The sequence below is a fragment of the Sitophilus oryzae genome, unplaced genomic scaffold (assembly GCF_002938485.1).
Source record: "Sitophilus oryzae breed Bouriz unplaced genomic scaffold, Soryzae_2.0 scaffold_1625_pilon_pilon, whole genome shotgun sequence".
In the NCBI taxonomy this organism is placed as follows: Eukaryota; Metazoa; Arthropoda; class Insecta; order Coleoptera; family Curculionidae; genus Sitophilus; species Sitophilus oryzae.
Window position 1 is genome coordinate 1,571,646 of NW_022146309.1, and position 25,388 is coordinate 1,597,033.

The 25,388-nt window shown below is 31.4% G+C and overlaps 3 protein-coding genes across 6 annotated transcripts in view; 1 reads left to right on the forward strand and 2 right to left on the reverse strand.

The window, feature by feature from the left end:
- LOC115880532 (pyridoxal kinase) lies at positions 1-25,126 on the forward strand. Of its 3 annotated transcripts, none has more exons than XM_030897755.1 (6): positions 1-206; positions 389-523; positions 594-837; positions 895-1,167; positions 24,570-24,755; positions 24,807-25,126. In XM_030897755.1, the coding sequence occupies exons 2-6, from the start codon at positions 440-442 to the stop codon at positions 24,905-24,907; spliced, it is 888 nt and encodes a 295-aa protein (XP_030753615.1). In that variant the 5' UTR covers positions 1-206; positions 389-439; the 3' UTR covers positions 24,908-25,126. The 3 variants fall into 3 exon arrangements, with proteins under 3 accessions (XP_030753615.1, XP_030753617.1, XP_030753616.1); XM_030897757.1 differs by lacking the exon at positions 1-206 and adding an exon at positions 252-262; XM_030897756.1 differs by lacking the exon at positions 1-206 and adding an exon at positions 254-304.
- LOC115880531 (protein FAM76A) overlaps positions 4,380-25,388 on the reverse strand; it is a 64,702-nt gene continuing 43,693 nt past the window's right edge. The window contains exon 6 of the mRNA XM_030897753.1: positions 4,380-4,506. The gene's annotated coding sequence lies outside the window, so the exon portion shown is untranslated. The remainder of the gene's footprint in view (positions 4,507-25,388) is intronic.
- Positions 20,059-22,895, reverse strand: LOC115880530 (piggyBac transposable element-derived protein 4-like). 2 transcript variants are annotated; one of them, XM_030897751.1, is made up of 2 exons: positions 22,609-22,895; positions 20,059-22,344 (listed from the first exon to the last, which is right to left on the reverse strand). In XM_030897751.1, exon 2 carries the CDS (start codon positions 22,330-22,332, stop codon positions 20,614-20,616), a length of 1,719 nt encoding a protein of 572 aa, XP_030753611.1. In that variant the 5' UTR covers positions 22,333-22,344; positions 22,609-22,895; the 3' UTR covers positions 20,059-20,613. The 2 variants fall into 2 exon arrangements, with proteins under 2 accessions (XP_030753611.1, XP_030753609.1); XM_030897749.1 differs by having other exon boundaries at positions 20,059-20,471; positions 20,652-22,895.

Genomic DNA, 25,388 nt, shown 5'->3' on the forward strand with positions numbered 1-25,388 from the left:
CTTCCGCCCTTCCACCATATGTCTTCCGATTTTAGAAAATAAACAAAACCGACCAAACCTATTATTTTGGGTATTATTATCCAAAAATAACAATCTGTGATAACAATAATAATTATTAAATACATAGAATAACATTGAGCCAGTCACGCGCGAGACATGTTATCATTATTTACATATTTATTGTGATTTCCGCGTAGGGTTATGTGGTGAGAAATTTTATTTAATTATTTCATATTTGCTTAGTATAGCCAGGTATAGCTCAGTATGTACTCGAATGATTTTATATTGTTGTGTTTTCATAAATGTAATTGGCAGAAGATAAGATTTTATTAACGGATAAATTATTAATATATAAATAGATAAGATATGAATTAATAAACTTTTTTAGAAAAAGTCAAAGTAGTAGTAAAAAGTGAGTTTAGACAGAAGATTACAAATAATGGATTCTCCTAAGGTATTATCAATTCAGAGTCATGTTGTTTCAGGTTACGTGGGAAATAAAAGTGCAGTTTTTCCTATGCAGGTATTATAATTATTAATTATCCAAATTACCCAGCAAAGTTCTAAGAAAAGTACTGTACTGTGATATACAGCTTTTAGGGTTTGATGTTGATTTTATCAATTCAGTTCAGTTTTCAAATCATACTGGATACAAATTTGTAAAAGGACAAGTGCTAACGGAAAAAGAATTGGCAGAATTGGTAACAGGTCTTACAGAAAATAATATTGATAGTTATAGTCACTTAATTACTGGATACATCGGTTCCCCTAGTTTTCTAAAAGAAATTGCAAATGTATATAGCAAATTGAAAGATAAAAATCCTAACATAATCTATGGTAAAATGTAGTATAAAGAATGCACTAATTTATTAGTTTAAATTAAATTATTTTTAGTTTGTGACCCTGTCCTAGGCGATAATGGAAAACTGTACGTTCCTCAAGAGCTTATACCTCTATATCAAAATTTAATTGTTCCCATTGCTACAGTTTTGACTCCAAATCTGTTTGAGATTGAAATTTTAACAAACATAAAAATTGAAAATATAAATGATATATGGAAGGCAATTGATTTTCTACACGAGAAAGGTTGTGAAACAGTTTGTGTTTCATCAGCAGAGTTTTCAACAAATGAGAATACGCTGTGTGTTTTTGGAAGTTCAAGAAAAGGTAATCATTATGGATACAATATTTATTAAAAACAATTTTTATAAATATCACAGTATATTACAGTCTTCGGTAATTATTGGGAAAACTGGAAATCGTCAGATTTTTACCAAAATTGGTATACACCCTATTTTGAGGTCGTAGATTACGAATCTGAATGATCTTTTTTCTTGGCTGTCTCTTACCGGTTTTCAGAAAAACGGAAAATTATTTCAATATCGAATTTTTCTTAATTTCTCATATTTTTAAGGTTTTCTAGCACATATTTTGTTAGGTATTCAATAAACAATGATGTTATTGCTATTTTCTGTTACTTTTTTAACCAATTCTGTGCATAATAGAGGAAAATTTCCTAAAATAAATTTGTAAACAATCTGAAAATGTTGGGCTATCTGTTTCTGGCATTTAAAGCAACGTTGCCAATGCTAAATCTAAATTTAGCGTGTTTTTTTCGCTCATTCTGGGTTACAAGTTACAAAAGGCGGTCGCCAGAAGAACAGCTCCTTCCATGCTCCTTCCCATAATTGCTATACTCTGTTTTTTTTCTCAGGTAAGATTTCGACATAGATAAATGCAACAAGTTTAGATTGGAAAGCCCGTAAAAATTTTAGGTCGCGAAATTATTTTGGGTCGCGACCGTTATACGCGATCTGGCGCTGCTATAGCGGTCGCTAAGAACAACGGCAAACAAAAACAGAAATAATTTTCTCTTGTCAAAGTCAGAATCTTCAAAAATCATAATAATCTTTCAAAATCTAAACCGCTCTCATTAAAGAAATTCCGAAAAGTGTTTATATAACGTCCATTTTCAAAGTAATTATTGCTATCTTGTGAGTTTAATTCAAGTTTTATTTACTCCAACCGGTGATAATTGTGAAAAAGTGGCATTAAAAACTTAAAAAGCTGTGCTGTGAACTGTGAACTGCAAAAACCATCGTGGATCGTGGCATAACATCGATTTCCAATGTTTCATAGGTATTTCATACATGCGTCCTTATATAAAATAAAGTTTCTTGTATGCAACACACTGTATTTTATTTATAAAATTAAACGAAAATAATAATAAATTTGAATAAACAATATTTGGCGATATAATTCCGGAAAAAGCCGAACCGCTCCGAAATTTTCAAAAGTTTTGGGTCGCGACCGTTGCTAGATTAGCGCCAAATAGTGTTTACATTGTCCTTATGGGCACTTTCCAATCTAAACTTGTTTCGTTTATCTATGGATTTCGACAGACAATGGCAGAAGAAAAGCAGATGACGTCCCATACCAATCTATTTATTTTACTAAAAAAAGTTTCTAATAATTTTTAAGTTAACTATGGATGGGTTTAAATATAAATCCGTCATGCGTCGTCTCTTGTTGTTTTTAACCAGTTTTATTGGTTTATTTCAAAAATGACAGATCGTATTTCAATTTTATTGGTTTGGCGGAACGATGAACGACAAACGAACGCCGATGCGTATGAGCTCGCCTTTAGATTTTTGACGCTTGTCAAAGTCTTGCCAAATTATAGGTTATAATTTTGTGACAACTTTTGTCAAATACCCTGCGTTTTGGAAGATGATGCATTTTGATTCGTGTTATTACGTGTGTTTTGTGTCTTTTGAAGTCAAGTGGAGGAAAAATCGAATGAAAATTAACTGTAGACCCAGAGCATAGTTTATCGTTCATACTCGCTGTCCAGGCAGAAAGTCTTATACAGATACACCAATAAAGTGTTACCAAGTTACCATCAATAAAGTTCGTATCCCATCTCGTCGTACATAAGTGCATCTCAAATATGGTAGAAGGACCATACTAAACACATACTAAAAACTGGAGTAGCTGTAAAATATCTAATATAGGTAAAGAATAGATTTTAGTACTGCAGAAAAATTATGTCAAAAGGTACTGGTTTAAAAAAATTGAGATTAAAGTTAATTAATCAACCTTTAAGGTATAAAATTTGGTAAGTGTTATTATTAATAAAATAGTTTGTTTTATTTATGTTGTTTTATTTATTCCTGCGGAATATTACAAATTTGTATTTGTACAGCTGGTTCCAAAAAAAATGAATACGACTCTTTACACATTTTTTTCGAATATTTGAGCAGTGTATATTTATGTGACCTGCATTTTGACATGTTAAGGTTATTGTTGACATTGAATAAAACAACTTTGCTTTTGACAAAGTGCCAAATAAACTTTTCAGAATGTCAGCATGACATGAGTAAAGAAATGGAGGACTGGTATCATAGAATATACTGCCCCAAATAATAAAAATATGTTTTAAATCGTATTCAATTTTATTGGAACCAGCTGTACATAAGTTATATTGATAAATATAATCATAAATGCGGGAAGTTTCATAAAGCTTGAAAGTAAGAAATAGTTCTTTTTTATATTTTTTTGGTATGGGGTGTCTTGCTCTTGTTTGTTTTGTATGTGACACATACCGTTTTTTTATTAAATAAAATAACTCGATTTCAGTTTTATACAGTTTTTTTCACAATATTTTGAAGTAATCACTTGTCAGTCAAATTTTAGAATTTCCTACTATGCGTTCCAGTTGTACCAACTTATTTCTTTGTAAAATAAAATAAACTACTTTGAAATTAAAATGACAGACACATCTATCACTGTTAAGGATCTTCTCGTTGGACAGACTATATATTTATCAACGAGATCTGACTATGTATAACCACGAAGTTGCACGAAAGAGTTTTCATTGCATTGGTTACAACTTCCATGCGGAGGGTGTTAATCTTTTGTTATATTATATAAAAAAAAGATTAACCCCCTCCGCATAGAAGTTGAAACCAATGCAATCAAAACTCTTCCGCGTAACTTTGTGGATATAGGTAGGTATATTTAATTATTGTCGATCTCATAATAGGTAACTTATTTAAAATCCCTAATCACCCGAAAAAGTAGAAGATATGGCAACGTTGTAAATTTTCAAATTTCTAGATTAAGTCTAGAATATATTTGTCTCTCTCATTACATAGGAGAGAGAAAGAAGGATATATCAAATGTCAAACTTCTATCTGGTTTAAATTTTCTTTGTTATTTTGTTAAGAAAAGCGTTTCTCAGTAAAATTTTGGACATTTTTCTATCCCCAATCAAGTGTGGCTTTTAGATAAACTATAAATAATAAAAATATAGTGAAATTACTTTATAGGGCCGAAATAAAGAAAAATTCAATGTTGAAATAATTTTCCGTTTTTCTGAAAAACGGTAAGAGACCGCCAAGAAAAAAGTTCAGATTCGTAACGACCTCAAAATAGTGTGTATACCAATTTTGGTGAAAATCGGACGTTTATTTTTGCATAAAATCTGCTATTGTTGAATTGGACCTGCAAATTAAAATATTATTAATTAAATGTACTGTATGATCGAAAAAACGACGTCCAGTTGGCTGGGAAATAACGATCGATGACATTTCCCATATAAATTTACATATAAATCACAGCAATCTTGATTTCATAGCTATCGCTGACGTCGTTTTTTCCCATCATATTTATTTCGAAAATATTCTAGGAAGTAACGCGTAAAGCAGTTACTTTTTAGAATATTCAGTTGAAATTTGGAAGAAACCTGCCTTAAAGATACAAAGTGTTATTTAAAATTAGAAGTGTCTAATGTATCTTATTAAAACTTAAGGAATACAGCATACAGCTTGTTATAATTTTTGTTTAAAATAACATTTAAAAAGACCATGGAAAATATAAAATCTTCTTTATATGCGGCAATGATGTATAATTTTATTGCAGCAATGTCAGTCACATAAAATCTGCCCTTTTTTTAAATATGTTACACCAATACATTAAGGATGTATTCCGTTGCTTACCTTGGTTATGATTTTATGTTTCGTTCCTATCGGTTTCCTGAAAGTTTTCTTATTATGGAACACGGTTCCTGAAAAATTCGGTTATAAAGCTACATACACACACTGGTGTGATCACGGCCACTATCACGATCAGGGCAGCGATAACATGAGCGATCATTCTAGCGCACACCAACGCGTTCCAGGGTTGCCACAAGAAAATTTTTGATTGTGCAGAACTTGACCTTAAAAATGTGTAGCATTGTGTAGCAATCCATGACCAATAATTGTAAACTATCCAATAAGACCAAGAATAAGACGTAAAATCGCCAAATTTTAAAGCATAATTACGAATCTCGATAAGAGTCTCACTTCCACTCGTTTGTATACGTCAATATATTTATTTTCCATTTCATTTCTTCTCATGCCAGCAAATATTGCAATGACGTCAAAATTGATGTCGCGAAACTAACGATTTTATGGAAAAATTAGACCGGTTATGAAGTCTGTTTAAAAACAATTCAGGACTGTTTAATCGGCCAAATTTGTTCATAGAAACTGCAGTCCTTGCTGATATGGGAGGAAAAGTGAAATAGGAATTGAATATTATTCACGTATGCCAACGAGTGGACCGAACTACAGTGAAATTTGGCCTCTGAATTTGGCCAAAGTACGTGTTATGTATTATTTAAGGAATTAAGCAATCCTGTCTATTTACCGTTTTTGACTCGACCAATAGATGACCGAAAATGATATTTGTCAGTACCAAAATTTAAAGTTCACTTGTGTTACATTAATAATTATTCTACGCCTTTTACGGACGATATTATATTGTTTACTTTTATAAAATTGTGCGGCGAGTATAAATTCGCTGATACAGGCGTTACGTCATGCAGCCAGCTGGCCGCTGCGCTGATGTGCTGACGAAGAGTATTTTTGTTAGGATTATTCTTAAGTTAAAATTTGTAAGCAGTCTCTCGACTAACGTACAGAAATAAAGAGTTTGTTAAATAATTCTGATTTTATTTAAATATAATATAATAATTCAGAAGTGGTATTCATAAGAAACCTAAAAGTTATTTAATAATAGTTTTCCTATTATACAGTCTCCTAAAAATATTTTTTTTATTATTATTATTTTTTTACTCTTAAAATTGGAGACAGTGACAGTGAAAATAGTAGTGCCGAATACAAACGAGCGTGGGCAGAAATTGGACTTAAAAAAAAAAGAAAAAACTTTGGCAAATCGAATCATCGGAACCTAACACGGACAGTAACTCGAAAAGTGAAGTGCAACAAACATCAAACTAAAAAAAACGTGTGCATCATAAAAAGTTGGATGACATTGTTAATCAAAAAGTCAGTGAAATTTTGAATAGACTTCATGTGCTACAGGGTGGCCCAAGTACTTACAAAAATATGAACACTGCTACCAAAAACGACAAAGTGCCTACTTTTGATCCCGAATAAAGGAACTATAAAAGTCCGGAACAACTATTTCAAGAATTTTTGAGTAAATTAAAATCCAAAAATATTACCAAGGAAAAAAAAACATACACCCAAAATTATCACGGAAGTTTGTCATATCTGTGAAAAAAAAGGACACATGGCTGAGATGCTGGTTTCGCCGCTCAACGGATGATCAACCTCCACCTTATCAGTCAGCGCCCAACGACCAGTTTCCAACCTCCTGTCAATCAGCACCACTACACAAAAAATGCAGCAACTGTGGAAAACAGGGACATCTTCGAGACGACTGCTGGTTTTTAAAATCGGCCACGGCGAAGACCTTAAAAAGGCAAGTACAAAATGATATTTATACTATTTTTTCTAAAAATAAATAATGTTTTGTGCAAAGGGTATTTGGACACAGGTAGCCAAACAAACGTTGCGCACGCAAGCATAATAGACAAATTAAAATTAATAAATCAACCACTTACGTAACTGGATTTGGTAATAATATTATTTATCCATTGAGCCAAGCATTAGTGTCATTATGTTTTGAAAATTTTTTCTATTGAAAGTACTGTTCATTTTGTAGATATAGACATGGGCTTAATAGATAGAATAACAGGTCCACCAATTACAAATAGCGATAATCTTGAAATGAAAATAATAGGAAACAAAGTACAACTGACAAAAATCGATAACATAAATACTATGAAAAATTTTAATTTTTATGAGAAAAGTAAAAAGTTTGATATTAGAATAATAGGAAATGTACAGATTTCACCTAATAGCACCATAAATGTAAGAGTAAATAGTAACTGTGACAATAACTTAATAATTCCCGCCCAAAATGTGTCATAACTATACAATTCCAACTGTTCTAGCTAATAAATCTGTATTTATGATGTATGTCACTAATATAGGCACCGAAACGTTGAAACTAAAAAATAACCAAGTACTGACAAGGGGCTATAAATTTTTAAAAGACCTCCAAAATATGATAACCCAGTAAAGGAAATTTCTAGGATAGAAATATCTGAAATAAATGTCGGGAATATTTTTATATTTTTTTTTGCAAAAAAAAACAACTCTATGTTTTATACGATTTATTAAATAAATTTAGGACTTGTTTTGCAAAGTCAACTAGTGAGTTAGGTGTGACGGATTTTATAGAGTTTGAAATAAATTTATCTTCCCGTGAACTCATCTTTTACAGACCTTACCGGGTGTCACAAAAAAAAAAAAAAGAAATAATACGCGAAAAATTTAATTACCGACTTATTGTCTAATAATATTATCAGGGAATCAAATTCTTAATATTCTTGTTCTATTTTAATTAAAAAGAAAACTGTGGATTACAGGCTGGCAATTGACTATAGAAAACTTAACAAAATAACTGTCAAGGACAGAATGCCACTGCCAAATATTGAAGATCACATTTCGCGTTTCAAGGGGATTTAAATATTTTTGTGTACTGGACATGACGCAGGGTTATTATCAGATAACGATGTCATGTAATTCAATTGAGAAAACCGCTTTCGTTACGACCCATGGTCAGTACGAATTTTTAAGGATGCCATTTGGTGTCTGTAATATTCTGGTGTAATTTGGTGTCTATATGCCACTGCGGTATTTCAAAGACTAGACTTCTAAATAGGGTACTTGGAAATTTAAGACATGATAGGGTAGTGAACTACCTAGATGACGTTTTATTATTATCGCACTGAAGAAGGTCTGGAAATACTTGAAACGGTGTTAAAAGTTTTTTAAAAAAATGCAAACCTTAAACTAAACTTAAAAAATGTACATTTTTTGAGACAACTATCGATTATTTAGGTTATGAAATTAATAAATTTGGTATAAAACCGGGCGAACCTAAAATAAAAAGGCTATTAACTTCAGTGGTGGCAAGTAATAAAAGATGAAATATATATATATTCTCTTTTAGTAAACAAAATATGGCCATTAACTACTGGTCTACTAATAAAAAAAGTATAGTATATTTTAAAATGGGTTCTTACATTAGTTCTTATGAACAAAATTGATGCCTGTTGAAAAGTAAATAAATATACAGCTCACTTTAGTCAACTTTAGTATACCAGTGTAGGTTTCAGTTAACGATAATTAATATATTGAAACGTTTACGACGGTAGCTCGTAATTCATCATTTAAACTTCTTTTAAAAAATTAAAGAGCATAATTTGCTATTGTATTAGTAAACTGTAAAAACAATTTTCTTAAATTGATTTTCAAAAAGGAAATTTTATATTCGACTTACTGAAGGAGTCATGGCTTAACAAAAACGAGGTCTATAAAATTAAATAAATCTCTATACTGTTGAAAACTGCAAAAATAAACACTACACAAACTGTCGCCAAGATATTGGTTTAAGTGTTTTTTGATGAAGTGTTAAAACAACATGACTTCTAGAGCCTTAAGAGAGACCGCTCTAAATAAATTTCTTAGATAAGGATTTATCAGTAAAAATATCTGTTATAGCTAGTTTAAAAAACTCAGTAAATTATGATATTTATGATCATAGAAAATGCTGATGATCTCTTGATTATTACGCAAGATAAATAATTAAGTCATGAGAAATATTTGACGAATCAATTTAAGTGCATAAAAAATATAGGCATAATAAGAATAAAACTATTTATAGATGTTAAAATTTGAGTAATATAAAACTCAAATTATCTTAGATCAAAGTTTATATAAAAAAGTAAAGTAATGAGTTATTTTTTATTCGATTATAGAATCGTTACTGTTACTCATCTGCCTAATAAATTAGATTTCACTGTTTTAAATTAATCTGAAACTATTTGGTGAAAAGCCGAATTTTTGTTAAAATTTAAAAGATCTACTTACTACTCGCTCTTTGTTAACTATATGTGATAGTAATTTAGAAAGTGAGCTGCATATTGACTCAAGTAGTAAGGGTCTAGCAGAAATTTTGATGCAAAAATATACAAACTGGCTAAAACCAGTAATGTATTAGATGTAGGGCTTTATCTAGAGATGGTGGTTGTAAATACAAGATTTTGATTTCGAAATTGAACCCAGACCCGGGAGTAAAATGTCTCCTGTTTAGTAGGAATGGGAAACATTTTGACATTCTTAAAATAAATATCGAAGATTGGATAATATGTAGTATTCAAATCGCAAGATGATAAATAAATGTCAATAAAAAAATACTTAACAAGAAAATCCCGATAAAGAACTATAAAATATTACAAAAATGACCGACTTTTCCGGAAAACTTTAGATGGAAAACTTAACAACTTGTTATTCCTAAATGTGCTAGGTTTTGTTTAATGCTGAGGTTCTATGATAAAATAAGGCACAACGGCCTTAACAAATGCGACCAATTAAAGACATTTCGGTTTGAGGGAATGACAAACTTTGTCAAAAGTAGGTACGTTAATTCAAGTTTAGATTGTGCATTCAAAAAGACAAAATATGAAAAAAAAACAAGGTTATTTATTTCCTATAGAAAAACCTACCGAACCCTTGCCTACATGGAATATTGATTTAAGGCCATTTTGCAAGAGCTCTGGGTTTTCTTATATATTTGTTATTGTGGATTCTTTTACAAAATACCTTTTCGCCCGACCCATTAAACTACAAATTCGAAAAAAAGTTATTTACAATTTAAAAGACTTGTTCAGCATATTTGGTGTACCGAATGAAATTATTTCAGATCACGGAAAAGCATTTAAGTGTAAAAAAAATTCCATAATTTTTGTCTTGATTATAAAATTAAAAATATTATAAAGACGGTATCGTCACCCAGGTCAAAAAAAAACAGGTAGAACGGACAAAATCGCACATTGTTAAGTGCTATTAAAACTAGTTGGCAATGAATGCGACTGGTGGAAAAAAGAACCACAAGTAGTTTTGGGCATTAATACTATAAAAGTAGTAGTATAGTAATAAAAGTAGTAGTACAGTAGTAAAAGTAGTAGTATAGTAGTAGTAGTATAGTAGATATAGTAATAGTACTAAACTAAGCCCACATTAATGTTTGGAATTGACAAGAATTTAATTGGTGACTTTGGTGATGATACTGTGAAAAAGATAAATAAAAAAGCGTACAAAAATATTGCTACAAGTTCCATGAATAATCAAAGTGAAAGAAATGAAAGGGTATTTTGATAAAAAAAGAAAAGAATCAAATGAGAGATTTGGTTTTTGTGGTCTAGGGCAAGCACCGAGACTAAAGGCCTGTTAGAAGGCAATAAGGACCTGTTAGAAGGTAGTAAAGGCCTGTTAGAAGGCAATAAGGACCTGTTAGAAGGTAATAAAGGCCTGTTAGAAGGCAATAAGGACCTGTTAGAAGGTAATAAAGGCCTGTTAGAAGGCAATAAGGACCTGTTAGAAGGTAATAAAGGCCTTTAGGAGGCAATAAGGACCTGTTAGAAGGTAAAAAAAAGACCTGTTAGAAGGTAATCAAGGCCTGTTAGAAGGCAAAAGAAAAATTAGTTGAAAATTATAAAAATGAATAAAATGGCCTGTTAGAAGGTAAATGAGGTTAATTTGTGATAATTGATTATAGTTGTTATAAATTAACTTCTTTGTTATAATTAATTGTTCAACTCATAAAAAATAATAAAAAATGGCCTGCTAGAAGGTAAAATAAAAGCAAGTAAAATATTTTGTTGACTCATTAGAGAGCAATAAAAAAAATATATAAAAGAATGTTTTGTTTATACCAAATATTTCTTTTCGTTTTGTTTTATTTTTCAGGAGGGGTGCCAGAGAAAATATCAGCCTCAAAAAAAAAGCAGCCAAACAACCCCGGATATCGAGTGAGGACACTCTCTAAGCAGGATGGCCGAGTGTTACATTAATAATTATTCTACGCCTTTTACGGACGATATTATATTGTTTACTTTTATAAAATTGTGCGGCGAGTATAAATTCGCTGATACAGGCGTTACGTCATGCAGCCAGCTGGCCGCTGCGCTGATGTGCTAACGAAGAGTATTTTTGTTAGGATTATTCTTAAGTTAAAATTTGTAATCAGTCTCTCGACTAACGTACAGAAATAAACAGTTTGTTAAATAATTCTGATTTTATTTAAATATAATATAATACTTGCTTTAATGTAACTTAGATAACTTAAAAGCAAAAAAACAGCTTTTGTCAGCTGATTTACTGTTCTGGTATTATTTTTTATAATAAATATGTAAATTCTCAAAATGTGTAACACAGGCCATTGTGGTGTAGCTGTGCAGTCATGGAAGCAAATGTGTAGCAAAATACACAATTGTGTAGCTTGTGGCAACCCTGACGCGTTCACGTTCACCGTCGTACCCAAATACGTTCAAATAAAATATACGGAGGGTACCGCTTAAATTCCTGTCCCGATGTTGAAGGATGGCTATAGAATGTCAATGCATTTCCTACATAAGTCTATCCTTGTTCGGGAGGAGGTTTTCTGCGCTTGCTCGATCTGTAAGCACTTTGATTGGACAGTTCCAAATCATATGATGTTTTGTTTTGGTTTTATTTATTTTAAGTTGAGGTTAAAGACGTTCTTATAATTGAATCACAGAATTGAATTAAATCTTTCGAAAAATTGGAAGCTTTTTGTTAAATATTCTGAAATCAAATAAGTTTGATTATGTAACATTATGCGCATATTTATCAATTATTGAGATATTTTAATTGTATCCAACATGTTATGGCAAAACACTTTTTCGACCAAAAGTTTTCAGATATCTTCGATTTAGTTATTTTCGAATGTTTATTCTGTTTATATCTATTACAAACTCAAGGAGCAACAGTTTTTTACAAGTAGTGTTAATTTTGATGCTGGTGCAATACTTCTACTCGTTAAAATAAGTTTATTATAAATATTACAGACATTTAAAAAAATAGGCTATGGAATAGGTATATAAAAATTATTTTATATCTGTCTCACAATGGGGGGCTCCTAGTAGCGTAATAGGTATCTGCAGTGCGATTCTGTAAACATTTCCCTGTCTAGTGACTCATCAATCGTATACAAATAGCATAGGCTCGATAGGAAATTTCTTGCTACAGAGCTTACAGAATCCCATTGCTGATTTCTAAAATTCTTTTTCTAGATAGGCTTCCCGCATCGTAAAAACTCCTATTTTATGGTATGTAATTAGTATTCTGAAGGTATTAAAATATTTTAATATCAATATAGTTTTTTCACTGAAACTCGAGTTAAATCTTAATATACATTATTCATATTGTCGTTTTAGAGATTGTGCTTTTATACTTACTATTATGAAAATTTACTGAATAAAATATATAGTTGCAATCCTTTTACTGAACTCCTTAATTTCTTGTTTTATGAGGGGATAATTTTTGCTTATTTAGGTACTAATTTTAATCAGACCATTTTTTAATGAACTCATTTATATTTATATCATATCGTTCTAAGTAGACTTTGTTGTGTTAGACAATTATTATTAAATAAAACGAATGAAAAAAAGTGACAGGTACGATATTTTTTTTTTAAATTCAAAAAATAATTTAGTAAAACCACAATTATTAAGAAATTGTCTTAAAAACTTCGTAGTACAAATTGCATATCTATTTCACTTTTTTTAAAATTCAAAAAATAATTTAGTAAAACCTCAATTAAGGAACTGTCTTAAGAACTTAGTATTACAAATTGCATATCTATTTCACTCGACTTAAAAATTGCAGCAAAACAAAGTATAACAGTACATTTTTTACTGTCTATTGTTTCTTTTACTGCCCATGTATTTATGATCAATATCAACATCAGTCCTGGTTTAAAATGAAACAAAAGTAATTCTTTATTATTAACATATTTTTTATTAAACAAATATAACTAAAAGTATGTACATATTAAGTTTATACATAAATCAAGCTAGATACAAAAAATATAATTATTTACATTGTTGCATTGTAAATACTCTTTTATATTATGAAAAAAAAACAATAATAATTTACAATAAGACAGTTTGTGTGTAACTGTGTAAGCATTATAATTAGCCTTATGTAGTCTCTATTTTTAGTCTTTACATTATAATGTCTTTTTTATTTTAAAATAGTAAGACTAAATATAATGCTTTTAACAATTATTGATTTTTGAATAAAATTAGTTTAGTATATTTTTGTCTTATATTAACATCCCTTTCATTTCTGATTTTGCTTTCATGATACAAACGAACATCGAGAAAAATTTCTATTATTAATTTGGTTAGTTGGCTTCTACCACACAAAAAGCAGTAGCCCATTCCCATTGTTCTATTAATTAAACTACAGCAAAAGTCTTTAAAACTAAATCACAAAATTGTCAATAAACGCACAAAGATTAAAATACAAACGAAAACACAGTACACGTGCAAAACACAGAAAGTTAGAGAAAACACTAATGGCGACTGCCCAAGTCCAAACTGAAAACAAAATCCACGCCGACGACGCGCGACGCGTCCAAAAATAAATCGATAACCCATCTCGACACCATTCGGCCAATAGAAAAGTAGCATTTCGGCGCATGTGCATTACATCCAGCTACTGAACAGGGATGGACTTATGTCAAACTCGATCTTCTGTCCTTCAATTCTGGGACATAAATTCATATACATATAACTTTATATACTCAGCCTAATCTCTAAAAAGTGAAGACCAAACAGTGAAAGAGAAATATGGAATGCTGCATAAGTCTATTTCACCCGGATAGTCACTTAATTACCTGAAGAAGTTTTCATTGGTCCGTATTTTTAAAGGGAAGTGGTTGACTGACATTTCACCTAACCTTCAATTTTATTTATATTTTTATTATTTATAACGCATTATCATGGAGTTGGAAAAATATCAGAAAATAGTTGGAAACAATAAACTAAACAAAATCACTCTTTTACGCGCACAAATAAAAAGTAATCCAAACAGAACTAAAACAACAATCAATCGGAATTTGGCAATCAATTGAATTGGCAATCGCAGTTCAATCCATATCCGGGTGAAATAGACTTATGCAGTTTTAATATGAAGCTGGGTTAAGTTGTCTTTTTCTTACGGCACAGAAATTGCACACGGGGTTAAATAGGGAACCCTGAGTATATTTGTAAATAATACGTATATGCATAAATTCTCTCATTGCTCTTATGGGGAGGCCGCTGTATATTTTAATTTAAACGTATTTGGTCGTACCTATATCATAGTTTAAGGAAAAGAGTAGTTGCACTCTCGCAAATATTTTCTGCCAGTTTTTGCAAGCTGTCGAATATCGGCAGGTTGCAAAGCGTTTCAGTTGAATTCCGTCCGTCGAGCTGCGAGGTTCGAGCGTTGCGTTCCAGCACAGAGACGGATTGATAAAAAATGAGTGCATTACTGTGTGCTGCTATTAATTGTAGTAATAATTCAAAAAATTGTTCTTTGATTTTTTTTAGATTTCCATCGGATATAAATCGGCAAGCTGATAGTAATTATCAATTAACATTTAATTATATTTGGTTATTTTAGAAGCTGAGATATTATGTAATTAATTAAATATTATTATTTTTTTTAGCATGTGGGCAGATTTTAAAAATAGTTTTTTAGATATACAGGTTGTCTCAAATATGCGCATGAAAATATTTTTTGGTCAATGGATTTGCTATAAAATTTTCATTCCAATAATAGTTTACGAGATAATTTATATAGATTTATGTTTGAAACAATTTTAGAGTAAATATTTTGTACATCTAAAGTCTCCGCAAATTATTCATATTTTTTAATTGATAGAATTTTATAATAGCATAATCTATTATAAATTTAGTGGACTGTATTTTTTTATGTTTTTTTATTTATTTTTTATTATAAGTGGTCGTAATATAACAATATTCAAAATATTATAGACAAAATATTGAGTTTATATTTGAGGGAAGAAAAGTGCCACACCTAGCTTTAAACCACCTTAAATATACAGGGTGGCCCATTAGTGCGAGGAAGTCCAATATCGTCGTCGTTGTCGAAGATGTGAAAAAAGTTTTATTCATATGTTTCAAGGTTTATAAAGGGGGGTAAATGTCAAATAAGGCGTGCGGGAAAGCATCACTTTACGCATTTGTTAGGAAAATAACTATAGTAAAGTGATAGAACACTAATTTCTCATTAACCAGTCCTATTTGAGAATTATTTTTTTAATAGTTCTGCTTATAATAATAAAAACCGTAGATGTATCCTAATGGAGGGGGGGTGCAATGATTTGGATATAATCTACTAATATACGATTTAGGATAGTACCTAATAATAATATCGGAATAACATTATATTTTTAAAGCCAGACTTGTTCAACCTATGTAAATTACTTAAAAGCCCCTTGGAAATAGTATCCATCGTATAGTTCAAATTTTGTTTTTTTCAAAAAACGGCAAATTGGGGCAACCTTTTTATATATGTTTATAATAAGGGTATAATGGTCTACTATATGCCGCTATTTTTTTTATGGTACCTTGCGGCACTTACTTCATATTTCTTGATGATTAGATCTATAATAAAAATTCAAAACTTTCTAATTCAAAAATATATAGTGGGTGATTGATGAGATGTATGTACAAAATTTTGCCAAAAATTCATTCACAAAGAACGAGTTAAATTAAAAAAAATAATATTTTTTAAAAAACCTACCGCAGCTTGGGCAATAAAAAAATCAAATTGTGGTAATATTTTCAACATGAATTAGCATTTTTGAAAACGGTTAATTTTAAACCTTTGTAAAAACGACAAAATACATTTTTGTTTTCTAAAAATCAGTTTTTAAGAGAGGACTGATATTTGTTTTTGAAACTAGCATATTCAGTTTTCCATTTTCCCAAAAAAAAATTTAGCCCCATGTCCAACATTTAACATGGACTCGTTCCATTGTGCGCCCCCTAAAACTAATTCCGGGCCCACCTAAAATAAATTCCTGTATCCGCCCCTGGTTGGCGTATACGTATGGTTTGCATACTCCACCTAGAAACTGCTTTATAACTACTGAACACAATTTGGCCTTGTTTGCCAGTTGAATAAAAAATTACTTATTAAGATTCGGAGGCCCCCTAAAAGACATTTTTAAGACGGACTTATTAGGATTCGGAGGCCCCCTAAAAGACATTTTAGACAACAGCCTAAAAGACGGGGCCCGGGGCGGACCGCCCCTTATTTATATATTTTAAATATTGCAGTAAATAGTGAAAATAAATATAGAGTGATATATATTTTTTGAAGAAGCTCATAGCAAGACAGATCATCTGATTTATAAATATATAGGGTCCATTTGAAAAAACATAACTTTTAAATTAAAAATATATCGTATTTAAACTTTTTTATATTTTATTAAGATTTAGGACAAGTTTTTTAAATAAAAGTTTAGAAAAAAAGAGTCCAAAAAGGATAAAAATAATAAAATACACGTTATAGAAGAAATTTTATAATCGAAATTACGTAATTTTTGAAATTAATAATAAATTATTAATTTAGTCAAACATTTACAACCCCTAATATTAATGAAAACAGGATCTATTCCACAGATATAATAGAATCGGCGACAGAGAGAGAAAAAAAAATATGATTGTTGTAATTTTTTTTCTGGTTAAGTGATGTCTTATTATGTAAAATAGAGAAAACATAAATCTGTTCCATTAAAGCAAGGAAGGTGATAGGAAGGGGATAAAATGAAAACTACATTTATTTAACTCGGTACTGTCTTTATTATACCGGGTGCGTCCCAAAAGTGGCTCAACCCCATAATTTTTTTATATTTTCAAATAAAAAAACAAGATTTAGTATGTTAGTATATGACATAAATTAGGATTGATTGACGCATTCAATTGTTTTTGGTCACTTTCTGTTTCACCGGAAATGACTATAACTTTTAATTTTTAAACGGCACCCTCGGTATATTTCTACTTTATTTGATAGAAAATGACACTCTGAATAGAATGACATATCATATGTCAACTTTTGACACTTTCGCATATGGTTTAATTGTAATTGTAACACGTGGTTCATAACGACAATTTGACTCGAAATACCAAGTGTGTGGTATCAATATATTCATAAAAAAATGCTTTTTCCAAATATGCTAACGAGTCACCCTTGTTCCATTTGAAAAAATTGACATATGTATGATTAAAAATATGATTTGTACATCTTTTAATCGGCCTAGACAAGACACGAAACCCATTAGACGATCAAAACTATTTTTCCAAGGCTCCTTGATTAAAACTTAGTGTTTTTAACAACACCATGGCACCCTGGATTGAAATTTATAATACGATTTGTTTTTAAGCGACAATGTCAAAAGTTGACATATGATATGTCATTCTATTCAGAATTCTATTATCATTTTCTATCGAATAAAGTAGAAATATACCGAGGGTGCCTTTAAAAATCAAAAGATGTAATCATTTCGGTGAAACAGAAAGAGACCAAAAACAATTGAATACGTCAATAAATCCTAATTTATGTCATATACCTACTAACATACAAATCTGTTTTTTTATCTGAAAAAATAAAAAAGTTATAGCGGTGAACCACTTTTGAGACGACCCGGTATATTAAAAAATATTGTCTCATAATGTAATATCATATTAAAATTCTTGTATGTTATTTTAGATTCTGAAGATAATTTTAGAATAAACCGGAATATATTTTTAATAAAAACATTATTAATTATTAACAGGGTTATAATTATGATTTTGTTACAATGTAAGTAAGTAAATAATGTAATATAAGAGAAAAAATTCAGATTTTACATTTTACTAAAATATTATCTAAATAAGCGCCTTTCTACAACAACGCCACTGACTCCCAATGGGTAAATTGAGAGTTGCCTACCGGTCGAAAGTCGTTTCAAGACTTAAATGGATTATTTAAGTCAAATTTCTTGCAAATTTGGCACTGGCGAACCATATTTTATAGTTCTTGAACAGAAAAAGTCAATAAAATAAACACTTAAAGACTACAAGCTAAGAAAATGCGTTAATACAGCCGGGGACATAGCGGCAACAAAGCTTTACCGCACACGTGCGACGCGTACTACAAGGTAATAAATGAATGAATAGGCTCCCTCGCCTCTAATCGGTGTTGTCATATTGTAAAGAACTTATCCTTTTTAAACAGTATCCGACTTATAATTTAGTAGTATAAGAACTATTTAATACATCTATGGAATATTAAAACCTACTTTATTAAATTGTAGTATTAATATCTCAATATATGTGTATAACAAGAAAAAAAATATTGATAATATTAAAGACGTGACAACATAGGCTGGATGAGGAAGGCTCGGTCGACTGTACCCAGAAGTAAACATGGGTACAAAAAAGATTGTTTGACCGCGTTGAGATGTAAATAGTGTAGTCTATATTTTATTTTAAGTCTACTGACTGGGTACCTACTGATTGTAATCAAAAGAATACCATGTAAAGTGAATAAATCAGTTTAAGTGAAAATTATCAGTTCATTCAGAAAGAAAGAATACTACTCTTGTTTTATGTTTTTATTTTCCTAAAAATACATCTACAAAATGAATATCTAATATTCAAGAAATTAATCACACCTAATATCTGTATCATACTAAACTACTCAAAACAATTATCGCATATTTTCTAAAAATCATATTAATTTGAAAAACAAGACACTTTGAATTCCCTGACCTGGTTATAAATAGTTTGGATACTGTGAAGGGAAATTCAAAACAATAAGTCTACGCGTTGACCTGTAATTTTTAGTCGGTCGACTATTTAGTTGCAAAAGTGAAAACAATACATACTTATGTAGCCGATCGGCCGACTAGTTGATTCCATGTGAGCGCGGCTCCATAAGAACGACTAAAAATTACATGTCAGTGCGTACCCTAATTATCTTTATAAAACTCACAAGAGAAAGGTTGAAAATGCATGCTTCATTTAGAATAGTGTAATAATTACCTTTATTCCAAATATGAGATCATTGTTTTGAGTAGTGTATAGTTAGTATACTAAGGACTGGCAAAGGTTAGTCTTGTGTCGCGATTTCCGTATGTAAGAAGAGTACAATGCGTTTATAATGCACTGAACAAAGAGAACAGTAAACACGTTGCCATACGTTGAAATGAATCGAGAAACTGTACACATCGCTAAGAGACGTGGAAGGGGATATAGAGTAAATGCCACGAATGTTTGGGAGTGATTCATCACTTGATGAAGTTAGAATCGACACGCGCGCTATCATTTTTACATTAAAAAAGTTAATTTTTACCGCAGACGTAGGTTTTTAAAGCCCGATCTAATCATCTGCCTGCGCTCCTCCTACTTATTCTAAAATGTTAGCGTGATTGACAAAGACGATACTATATCGCGTTTCTTTGATTGATTCGTTTTTGTGCGTCAGTCCATTGGTGTGCTTGCAGTGCGACCAATGGGGCATTCCATTTTATATTTATAACCAAATATATGTTTTGACAAGACTTTGACAGTTAAAACAACAAATTACAACAGACTATATATTGATTATTATATGACTTGAAACACCACGGCACTGGAATTAAGTTTCATGTGACCTTGAACAGATTAGTTCACATGGTAGCGACCGATGAATCACTCCCAAACATTCGTGGCGTTTACTATAGCATATTTGTCGCAGTTGACCGGTCGACCCAATCAGTACCTCTGTCAGTACTTAACACGTTCGCTACCAGGGCTGTTCTTATGTTTCGTCCTGCTGGACCATATATAGATTATGACAAATTAGAAGAAATAAACCTTCTCTGATTGTAATATATCCAATATGAGAGGAAAATATGCAATTCCTGTAGGATTTTTTGATCCGGCTCATATATGTGACGCTGGTCTATAGCATGACTGGAAATATCATAGACCATATGTCGCAAATATGAGACGTAATAAAACTAACAAATATAAGTAAATAAACTCTATTTCTTTCAAAACACGAACAAAATAATGTATTCTGATAACACAAGAACAAACAAAAACAAGAAACTCACAAAAAAAAACAAAAAAAAACTTCTAATGACATAAATACTAAAGATTATCTACTGGCTGCCTTCGTGATACTCCCGAAAACATGGATCTACACACAGCCCAATCATTTTTCCATCTTTGTCTTTACATTTAAAATAAAGTATTCTGATAACACAAGAACAAACAAAATCAAGAAACTCACAAAAAAAAACAAAAAAAAAACTTCTAATGACATAAATACTAAAGATCATCTACTGGCTGCCTTCGTGATACTCCCGAAAACATGGATCTACACACAGCCCAATCACTTTTCCATCTTTGTCTTTACATTTCTCGCAAAGAAAAAATGTCAGTGACCTTTTCTTTTTTGAGGAACAAATTCGGCATCTTCTTCGTTTTTCTGTTTTTTTGGGATAATGAGATGAATGTTTCACCTGACTTTTCCTTGATGGAAGTTGAACTTGAAGGTAGTCATGTATCAGCAGCTCCCTGAATTCAAGGTACGTAATTTTTTTTTTCTTAGCAACGTTGTGCAAATATGTACCATTCCATAAGCATATGTCTACAAAATGGAAAAATAGTTTTAGGTACCACCTAATAGTTTTTCTGGGTGTCGTATAATATGAGAGCATTTGGTCACTCCTGTCCACACCGGACATATGTTTGTTATAGTCAACCACAACACTCGGTTTCTCTTGTTCGGCCCCTCGTTTATTAGTAGTTTTTTCAGATCCAGGTCCATGCAACGTCGTTATCATGAGTACGTCGCGCTTGTCCTTCCACTTCAAGACCATCAAATTTTTCTTTTTTCGGAAAATGCTCTCTCCTTTGCGTAATTTGTAGTTAACTACTACTTTTGGGTTCCCCTTCCGGTTTTTTCTCAATGTTCCTACCACATGAGTTTTTTTTTCATAAAGAAATTCTGCAAGAGTTACACTGTTGTAATAATTGTCCAAGTACAATGTGTGACCTTTCCCAAAATATCGCTCAGCTAGTTTTGTTACTACAGCTTGTGCATGGCCAGTCTCATTGTTAACTGTGTCTTTCCCAGTATAAACCAGACATTCTAAAACAAAGCCGTCAGGGGTGCAAAGCTCATACAATTTTATTCCATATTTTGCACTCTTATTAGGAATATACTGACGAAATATCAATCGTCCACGCCAAAGTAGCAAAGCTTCATCTAGGGAAAGGTTTTTTCCAGGATATAAGACCTGTCGTATGTTTTCAAAAAGATGGTCTGCAACTTGTTCAATTTTATGTAAACGAGAAGTTTTTATATCATCTTTTTTGGTAAAACATAAACACCGTAAAATTTGTTCGAATCTATTTCTTGACATTGTATTTCCAAATATTGGGTGGGCATACAGTGGATTCCTACTCCAGTAGCACTTAACGTTGGGCATTTTTATGTTCCCCATTAGCATACATAATGCGAGAAAACGGCGGAATTCATCAGGAGTTATTGGTTTCCATTTATTCATTGTAGAATGCTTCGGTATTACATTGCCTATAACTGACAGTGCACGTAGATTGATCCATTCACAAATTTTTTCAAATAAGTTGTCATCAAACAATAGTTCAAATATATATCTGACAGTAGAGCTTTCTAAAATATTTACTTTCAACCCTTCGATTTCTAGAAAATCGAAAATCTCTGGTTCACCGTCAATTTCGACCCAGTCACTATCGATATCGTCTTGATTATTCGTTGGTTCATTATCAGGAACATTTTCATCAAGGTCGCTATGTGGTTCATCACTAAAATGTTCCGAGTCACTACTTGGACAATGTTCCACACTAGAACCCGATTCTGATGAAGGCTTGTAGCTACTTCCAGAATCTGAAAACATTTCTGGAATTTCATCAGGTTCCAGCATCTGAGAAAGATTTTCATTATTTTCTGAGTTCATAATTTTGTCGGCCTCTTCTTGAAGGTCTTTCTCGCTTAGAAATGTTCTTTTAGCCATCCCAGCTAAACACTGAAACAACATCAAAGGGAATATTATTACGCGTGTTACGAGTAAATATGTAGCAAACATACGAAATTGAGAGAAAAACAACGAGATTGACGAAAAACCTTTGAAATACAGCGTGCGCCTAAAATGGAAAATATTTTGTGACGTAACCTCACTTTTCCAGCACGTTTTATTTTCTTTGTGGTAATAATGATTTTTTTTTGTTTTCTAGTAGAATTATCATACAAAATACCATACCTAATAATATGTAAAACAAAAAACACTTACATGGACTAAAAACAAGAATAAAGCACAGCACAATTCGGATGTTATGTTGTACCGGTTGACACTCAGTTTCTACTAAACGGTGGAAGCAAAGCACAGACCATGCGACTCAGATATGCGCCACACTTTCCTATAGACCACATGCAAAGCACAAACCGCTATCTGCGAACGTTAATATTTTGTTCATCATTTAGTACAGTAGAAACCACGGCTCAAATGTGTGACGCTGGTCTATGAGAAAAATCCTTGTGGCGCATATATGAGCCACTTGGTAGCGAACGTGTTAAAGTTCTAGGGAAAGGTGTACATCATGCGTTCAGCTTCACGATTTAATTACGTCTCGTGATACTTGATTTGTTTATTTATTAACGAGTCGTTGTAATTTTTCCTATAGCTTGAAATAGTTATCTTTTCGAAAAAAAAGTCTTTTAAAAATAAGCGGTTTGCGATCGTGATTTTACTTTACTTGATAGGGCGTACCGGCAACGCCGCAAAAGCACTCCGTCGCATTTCTCTCACTCCGACTTAATAAGATCCCTCACATGTAAATACCGACCCAAGAGTAACAGTTGCCAGCACGGTATTTAAGTGAGTATTAATTTTTATTTAATACTCCTAAAGTAAACGCCATGAATGTTTGGGAGTGATTCATCGGTCGCTACCATGTGAACTAATCTGTTCAAGGTCACATGAAACTTAATTCCAGTGCCGTAATGTTTCAAGTCATATAATAATCGATATATAATCTGTTGTTTTAACTGTCAAAGTCTTGTCAAAACATATATTTGTTTATAAATATCTTTGAATAAGAAGACTAAGGAAGGAGCATATCAAAAATCTTAGGTACACCGCGATGGGCCTCAAATATGGCCGACTTAAATTCCGGTTTATCAGTGTCGTTCTAATTTTATTTAAAAAATGTAAAACTATGATGTAGGGTAGACGTGGGGTAGACTCAATAATTTGTTGTTTTATTTTACGTTGTGAATAAATGTTGGTAGTTATTAAAATTGTTATAAAAATATATAATTCTAATAAAAATAGATATTTAATAGTTATAATAAGTATTTATTACCACAAACATCCGATACGCTACTGTAAGTAATAAATAAAAGCTAAAATGCAAGAAAAATATATAATTTAGTTAATTTAAGTGAATTTCATAAATAATCGGTTTACTACACGTATGTATACTATATAGTCACTTACTAGCGAAAAGTTGTTCCATTATTTCACTCAATTTTTGCCGAGATCTACCGCACGCTACACAACCAACTATTTTAGAGTCTTTTTCGATAAATCGCGATAGTGTCACTGTTAATTTAAGTGCTGCCACAATTTCCATCTAGATTTACTACCTTTATACAACTATCAGTAGTAGAATAAATAATAAATAACATAAAATAAGCTCCTTAAAGACTGACAAATCCACAAAATTTCAAATCAAATTCAAATGTGTCAAATGAATCGTCAAACAGAACTGTCAAGGATCCCCACCCTAGAGTGCTTTTATGGCGCTTTTTCCACCCACCATGCATGAATACATGGATAGCATTATGCTCCTTCCTTAGTCTTCTTATTCAAAGATAAATATAAACTGGAATGCCCCATTGATCGCACTGCAAGCACACCAATGGACTGACGCACACAAACGAATCAATCAAAGAAACGCGATATAGTATCGTCTTTGTCAATCACGCTAACATTTTAGAATAAGTAGGAGGAGCGCAGGCAGATGATTAGACCGGGCCTTTAAAAACCTACGTCTGCGGTAAAAATTTACGTTTTTGATGTAAAAATGATAGGGCGCGTGTCGATTCTAACTTCATCATGCGATGAATCACTCCCAAACATTCGTGGCGTTTACTATAGTTGTTTGGTTATAGTAATATCTTATTGTTTTAATAGCCTTATTTAAAAATTTTAACATTTCTAAATAAAAACAACTTTGATATTAATTTTAGGTAATCCCGTAAAAGTACAAATTGAAATAGAAAAAATACCAGCTAGTTTCACTGGCACAGGCGATTTATTTAGTGCCCTTTTGTTATGTTTTATGTATCAGACTGAATCTAATTTAAAGGAATCCTTAGAGAAAACAGTAGCTGTTGTACAAGCAGTTTTGAAAAAAACTCTGGCCTATTTAGAAGGTATGTCGAAAAAAATTGTAATTTAGCTTATACAATCATTTATACTTAAAGGAAAGGAAATGGAACCAAAAAATAAGGAACTGAAATTAATTCAATGCAAGGACGAAATCTTAAATCCCCCTGTAATATACAGAGCCACAATTATCGATTGATTTTTTGTAATAGAAGATTGAACATTATATAATAGTAATTGAAAGTATTATTAAGAGAAAAATATCTATGAGACAATAAAAAGTGGCTTCAGTAGTAGGTGTTGGTTCCTACTAACAAATATAATTTTACTTATATTTTATCGTTGTTTTTTAACTGTTTTTAATTAGTTATAGAAATATATCTTGTTTTATGATCAATAAATAAAAACTGCAAATTAAGTTTCTTTTGTTTTATTTCAATACAGATTACTTTACAAAAATACTTTCTTTAAATAAAACTACAAGGGTACGATAATATTGTTAACTATGATAAAAATAAGGAAATTGTTTTATTCCAAGTAAAAGTTATTGATAACCTCTTTATTATGTTACAACACAATACGAACAAGTTGATTTTACAGTTACAAGACTATAGTTTTGTATGGGTCCAAAAAATGACACTTCTTGATTTTTTACATGCTAAGGCTGTTCATAGACTAGA

Coding starts and splice junctions, on each gene's coding strand:
- LOC115880532 (XM_030897755.1), top strand. CDS start 440: ATGGATTCTCCTAAGGTATTATCAATTCAGAGTCATGTTGTTTCAGGT. Junction 524..593: donor GTGCAGTTTTTCCTATGCAG/GTATTATAATTA, acceptor TGTGATATACAG/CTTTTAGGGTTTGATGTTGA. Junction 24,756..24,806: donor AACTCTGGCCTATTTAGAAG/GTATGTCGAAAA, acceptor TTATACTTAAAG/GAAAGGAAATGGAACCAAAA.
- LOC115880530 (XM_030897749.1), bottom strand. CDS start 22,404: ATGTTTGCTACATATTTACTCGTAACACGCGTAATAATATTCCCTTTG. Junction 20,472..20,651: donor AGTGATTGGGCTGTGTGTAG/ATCCATGTTTTC, acceptor GGCTGTGTGTAG/ATCCATGTTTTCGGGAGTAT.